The 6,707-nt window shown below is 38.5% G+C and overlaps 1 protein-coding gene across 1 annotated transcript in view; it reads right to left on the reverse strand.

Moving 5' to 3' along the window:
- Positions 1-440: 440 nt before the first annotated feature.
- LOC104523483 (growth factor receptor-bound protein 10) overlaps positions 441-6,707 on the reverse strand; it is a 25,905-nt gene continuing 19,638 nt past the window's right edge. The window contains 5 exon segments of the mRNA XM_010166075.2: positions 441-1,044; positions 1,841-1,934; positions 4,612-4,699; positions 5,721-5,787; positions 6,660-6,707. The exon segment at positions 6,660-6,707 is cut by the window's right edge and continues 20 nt beyond it. Of these exon segments, the coding sequence (XP_010164377.1) occupies positions 898-1,044; positions 1,841-1,934; positions 4,612-4,699; positions 5,721-5,787; positions 6,660-6,707 (444 nt within the window). The 3' untranslated portion in view covers positions 441-897.

Genomic DNA, 6,707 nt, shown 5'->3' on the forward strand with positions numbered 1-6,707 from the left:
GTGGTTTCAAATACAAGTGTAGTCATTCAGTCCTATTCTATTTAGTAACAGTAAGTTTCCTCAGGAAAACAGTCAAAAGGCTGTAAAAAAAACCAAACCACCACTCCAATAATAAAAATTTGTGCATAGAATCTAATACAGTCTTTGCATGACTGGATGCCACTAATATGCCATCAACATACTACAGCCAAAATGCTACAAGTCAACGGTTTTAAGAGTACTTATGTGGTGGTATGTTCTTTTAGAATTGTATCCTCATTGCTTCTTCAAAGACATCTGCAGATCATCGAACCTCAGGTCTCCAGAGAAGTTTTGAGACACACGCACGCGCATACACACATACACACATTTCTTGATTTTCTTCTAGATCCTTTTAGGCTGAAGCATTCCATACATTTTAGGGTGCAGATTAATACCCAACTCCTGCATGAATTTTAAAAGCCACATCAGCTCCTAATATAGGCTGCATACAATATCCGAAACAAAGTAGGAGTGCAAAAAAAGTGATCAATACAAAAAGTAAACACACTAGTCTTAATTGTCAAGATTATTCCAGGGCAAGAGTTCTTTTCAAAGATTTCTCTTCACACTTGTTCCTGTTAAGTGGCCCAGCCAAGACAGCTTCCAGTTTTGTTTCAAATTTACGCATGGTTTTACAGACCCTCCCCCCATTTTTGGGATGCTGGGACACTCAGCAGCAATCACTCTTAGGTGTTAGACAAACCAGCAATCTTGGTCTGTTGGCACCTGTCGAATCCATCCCTTTCAGAGTCCCAAGGTGCATAATATCTTTATTTATTTTTACCAACTTACAAATCTGCCAATTCCCCAGTGTCAACGTTCTCTTACAACTACTCTCCTAGCAAATCCAGTCTTCAGTGAGAGTCAGATTTGAGGTCATAAGGCCACTCGGATGCAGTGGTGTTTGAGTTTGCAGGGCAAGACTCCTTTGTTTAGTTGATAGAATTCAACAAGCTGGATTAGATCACTGAATTTGGTGTTCCCATCATCCAGGCTGAAAAACATCTGTCCATCATCTTCACACTGGGGAAACAAAATGTCCTTTTCAAGTTAGACTGCACATGAAGAGATGCAAGCACGGCAAAACACGAAGAGTACAAGTGTGTGCTGTAAGACAAATGATGGGCACTGCCCAAACAGCCTAGTGCCCAGAGATCTGCACAAAACCATGCACAGCACTAGGAAATATGGTACATTAACCCAGCTTAAAATGTTTTGCTTATAAAGGTGAAAGCTCATGGGCGGAGTGATTGAAAGTTGTAGAGACAGCACTGGTCTTCATTACATAAAACAAAAAAACCCCAAAGTATTTGTTAGCTGTTTGTAAAACTGGAAGGCGAAGCAAGAGAAGAGGGTTTGGACCAATAAAGAGATCGACATCATCTTAAACTTCTGATGCTCTTTTTGATCAAGATAAAAATCAAATAGGTTCTCAACATCTCAGTGTAATGTTATTTTAAGCTCAATGTTACTGGATAACCTCCAGAATGAAACTTTCCAAAGTTTCTCTAAGTGATTCTACATTTGCCTAAGTGATAGAGACACAAGTGCCGCTGCTGTTGCTGTCAGTCACAGAGAACGAGTGCTCTGCATTACTTCTATATCTAAGTGACTTACATTAGTTTTCCAGGCAATGCTAACAAAGGATTTTGATCAGACATTTGACAATTTTAAAAAATACAAGCTAATATACTTGCTAATGGAAATATCTTTGTTAATTACATCAGTAATTCATAAAAAGTCTCTTCAGATGTTCTCAAAGCTTTATGATTTAAAATTCCTTTTTTTTTGTCATCAGTATCAAAAATAATCTACTTACCGGCAAGATTTGAAAATGCTTTATTTTTTGATGATGGCACAGCGTGAGTACAAATGCCTTTGGATTGCTTTGGCTGTCCCGGAGAAGAAATAGTCTAGGAGAGAACATTTTTAAGTTCTGAATTAACTGAATACCACAATCCATTTCTTCATAAGTGATCAGAACTACTAAGTCATTTTGTGCTGTTGCCTAACTGTTCTTTAGCTGCATTAACAGGAGATTCCGTAACTAGCAATTTGCTTTTAATTTTTATACCACGTCTATGCAACAGTAACAGATGAAGAACCAAGAAGCGGAAGATACATGACAGTAGTTCTTCCTCTATGAATGTATGTATGAGGCTTTTTTTAAGGGTCTCTCTAACTAAGCTTTCCATCACTGATATGGACTCTTATGAAGAAAATGTTCTTATTTAATTCCAAAGCAAATCTGCATTTCTGTAGATGGGAAAGTAATACCTAAGAAACTGTTCCCACTCTCCAGTATCTTGCATCAGTTTACAGAAATCCAGTTTTAGCAGAATTCTGTTTAAGTTAAATGGCCACAATAGTACAGAAACAGCTCAAAACTTTCTTAAAGCGACACATTATCAAGACAGGGAATACACACGCTGATTTTTCTTCTGAAACAGTCACAGTATTTTTCCCTCAGCATCATTGGCAAATAATATACTTCAGCAGTATAGCTAGCAACATCATATACACTATGTAACTTACCACTTTTAAGTTCACCCACAACATTTAAGCCCTAACCTAACTAAGGGTTAAACACATACTTAGAAGAGAAAAAAAAAAATCTAGTAAAAAAATGTTTCCTCCCCTTGACATTTATGAACTAAGTAAGGAGAACCTCTCCATGCCACAGGAAACAAGAATATACCCTTGGCATAAGGCTCCCAGTGCTAATCACTAGTGGATTTGTGAGATGGCCGAGCACAGTACTGGGGCAGGCCTCAAGCCCTCTTAATTGCTAACCACTAAGCCAGGAAAACACTTTTCCAAGGCTGAGTTGCAAGAACTGCTCGTAGTCTTATGAACCAAAAAGAACTTACTCCAGCTCCTCAGAACCGATTGAGAAATGTCAATACCACAAAAATGCACCATCACAACCAGGGTCAGTCCAATACTTGGAGACAGGCATGTCTTGCCACCACCGGAAACCATGCATGGTATTTGAACATTCCTTTTCAGTCCTAGCAAGACCAGATGTGTGGAAAAGGGACCAAAGACTTTACACATTAGGATCCAGCTCAGGCAGAAAGATCTTACCTGCCCTGTGGTCAGTGCAGTTCATGCAGGTTACCTCTAAATTAGCTTTCATCTAACCATTTCAGATAATGCATGGTAACATAAGCTGGTGGCACAAAGCAAAGCTCAGCACAACTCATCCTTGCAACCTCTGGTAAGCAACAGGCTGTCCACACAAACAATGACTATAAATATAGATGCATCCTCAACAACAGGTTCCAGAAACAGTCAAATGATAACAGTTATCAGCTGCATATACACATTGCTGAACTCCTTACACAGCCATCAGAAGACTGTTTTCTTCTGATGAAAAGGAGACTTTCTTTTCTTCAAGAACACACAGAGCAGGAAAGCACAGGCAAGACTTTTCTAATCTGAAAACCATGGTCCTTAGATCACAGAGCACATAGGTAACATGGCTCTTTTGCCACTACTGACTGACCTTACTACAGCCAAACTAACCAATCTTCGCCTTCCATGGTAAGCAAGCCGGATAGGCACAAATTTAACACTGCCTCAAAAGCATTAATTAACACATTTATGAAAACCCCAAGAAGGATGGGCCACTAGATTCCTAAGGCAACAAGTCAAAATGAGCCCAAGATTGTAAAGAAGGTTTGCAGTGTGAGAGAACCAGAAACCCAACAAGTGAGCAGTGCTCCTTTGCTTTCTCAGCCTTTCTTCTGTTTGACCTGTTAAGCTAAAACCTTCTCTCATACAACTCTCAATAGCCTTAGCCCAGCAAAAAACCCCAAACAATAAAAAACCACTGCTTGATGAATATGTACGTGCACTAGCAATTTCCATTTCTCTCATGTATTTAATTCTTCACAAAGATTAGTGATGCTTCTGAATCAGAAAATGCCAAAGAAAGGTGTGAACTTGACTATCTCCTGAGAAACCAACATGGAAGTTTCTACCTTAACCTTGACAGCAGCGAGCTTGGTGAACTGAAGACAACCATGCTTGTCCCATCCTACAAATAAAGAACTGCTGAATGCATATAACTACATATAAATAAGGGAAATACAGATGCTCAGGAGATAGTTAAGTCTCAACTACAGTTATTTTAGAGCGCTAGAACAGGTCCTTTATTTGCTCTAGAACAGAAATAAATAGTGAGAAATCATCATTAACTGCTCTAATTCATGCAAAAGAGCACAAATAGGTGATTATGTGTTTGTGGGCAAATGGCTAGGTACAGCTTTGCCTGAAAAATATGTCCTCAGTGCAGATTATTTTCAAATTCTAGCATTCTCTGAAACTTGATTGCCTCTGTTGGAAAAAAGAAGAAAAAGTTTAAATATATTCTTAATATTTTATTTTCTGAATTAAAGAGTTAGGACCCACTGCTACGAACACGTATTCCATCTCTCTGAAATGCAGGCAGGTTATAACAGTACTACTCAGGAATCAGGTTACTCAGAAGTGCTCACAGCCCTGTAAACCCTTACAGCAGAAGTTGTGCTCTTGTCTATAAGGCTTACCATCAGATCATAAATACTAAGCAACAGGAATACCTACCCATCTACAAGCCCTTGTTGCTTAATAATCCTGTGAGATTCTTCTCGAGAGATTCTGCCGTGAAACCAGTGCTGTGTCCTATGAATTACTGGAGGCGAGAGGGAAAAGAGGGAAAGACAAGATGGTTAAAACCAGCAACATATGCAAGTTTTTCCACATGCTAATATTTAAACATTTTAAAAGTGGGTATAGTTTTGTTACAGAATATAAAATCTTTCATCAATCTATATAAAAAAAAATGTATATGAAAAAAATGCACCAGCTGTTGCATCTACTTAATATACCAAGTAGCCAGGCATCACCCCCATGTATTTGCCAATGTGCAGATGTACGGTTAGATTAATGAGAGAAATCTCTTATAATATTGACTTTTCATAGCTTCTTGAAAATATTGGGAATAAATAATTCTTAGAATACAATGCATAAGTGATCAAGTTAGAACCAAGTCCCTTTAACTCTCAAATAATGAAAAGGTCTTTAGCTTGTGCTTTCAAGGGTGGAGTTACCCCCAAATATTTTCATGTTTATTGTTCTATTGTTTCTCAAATGGTATTTTTAAACTCTGTTCAACAGAACAGAAACACAGAATAGCTGTGTTTCCTCTGAGAAGTCCAGGATATTAACATGCAATTTCCTATCATTTTAATAAACTTAAAATCTCAAAGGGATGTTCAGGACTCTCATTACAGGTTTGTTTGGTTTTGGGTTGGTTTTTTTTTTTACATATTCTACATTATTCAGTTATTATGGAATTAACGCTATTTTGAAGACTCTAATTTTTACTCTTTAAAGATTAACAGATCACTCATTGACTTCTGGATTGTTTTAAATGGGGACATTTATGGCGTCTCCATTTTCATAAAATCTGAGTTTCAATAGATTAAAATTGAAGAAAAGCTTGAGTGCACCTTCAAAGGAAAACAGGTTCCGTCTACTATGTCTATATGGGCAAGCACGTAAATGACACAGAAGCTACTGATAAACATAACCAGAGTATTTTACATCGAGGCATTAATACTACACGACTGCACTCTGTCTCTATATGAAATGTAACTTTTATTTACCCACAGAGGCCTCTTATACAATGCTTACAAAACAGCAGAATTTACCTGTACTCAGTGTGGAAGGATGGAGTGGACTTTGGCTACCCAAGATGTTCATTCTTGTGCTACGTTTCTACAGAGAAAATGAATTACCGTTAAATCCACACTACAGCCTCACCAGCAGAGAATCAGTGCACATGCAATACAGATTCAATTTACAGGAAACTGGGGGCTGGACAAGTTTAATGCAAGGATGAGAAAAAGAAATGCAACTTCGAAGGGGGCTAAGCTACAAGCAACAGCTCATTTCAGTTGGCTTAAAACACAAGCCAGATGTTAATGATGAAAGCTCAGTATCTAAAAAAAAAAGGAAAAAAAAAAGAAAAATGACAGAAAAAAGAAAAGTCTGATATGTTTCTGCTCAGGCAAAACACCAGGCACTCAGTAAATCAAGCAGTATTTCCCTCCCATACATAAAGCACCGGCTAGTGCTTCAGTAATGACTCCTATTCCCTAAGAAACGAGCATGTGGGAAAACTTGTACTGCAGCTGTCTGTCCACAAGACACTATAAACAAGTTACATCAGTTTTCATTGCAAGAGGTCCTGCCTCTTGTATATTCTGCAATTAAACTTACTGGGAGCAAGCCATTAGTCAGAGCCCCAGCCTCTTCCATGTGGGGAAGCATTTAATTTGACATATTCCTCCTCAGAGATTGGTTTTGCAAACTGGCAGTAAAGTTCTGGTGGGTCTGCTTTCCCCCTCAACTTTCCTCTGGACACTAGGGGGACAGAGAAGCAGTGGTAGAAGGTTGTTGTGAATGTGACAGTTTTGCTAAAGATGGATATTGACTTTCAGATCTGCATGCTTGCAGTGTGATTGCTTCAGGTCGGAGCTAAGCTATACTGTGACCAGCACTGCACTAACATCATAGCACACTCTGTGTTTTGGCTCTCAACAGACACTTACTAATTACAAAAATAGAAAAGAAGAGAAGATAGCTACCCTCCAAGCATGTCCTTCTTCCAAGGCAGCACTCTGTGCTTCAGCAGG

This window comes from Antrostomus carolinensis, unplaced genomic scaffold (genome assembly GCF_000700745.2).
Source record: "Antrostomus carolinensis isolate BGI_N321 unplaced genomic scaffold, ASM70074v2 scaffold34144, whole genome shotgun sequence".
NCBI classification, from domain to species: domain Eukaryota; kingdom Metazoa; phylum Chordata; class Aves; order Caprimulgiformes; family Caprimulgidae; genus Antrostomus; species Antrostomus carolinensis.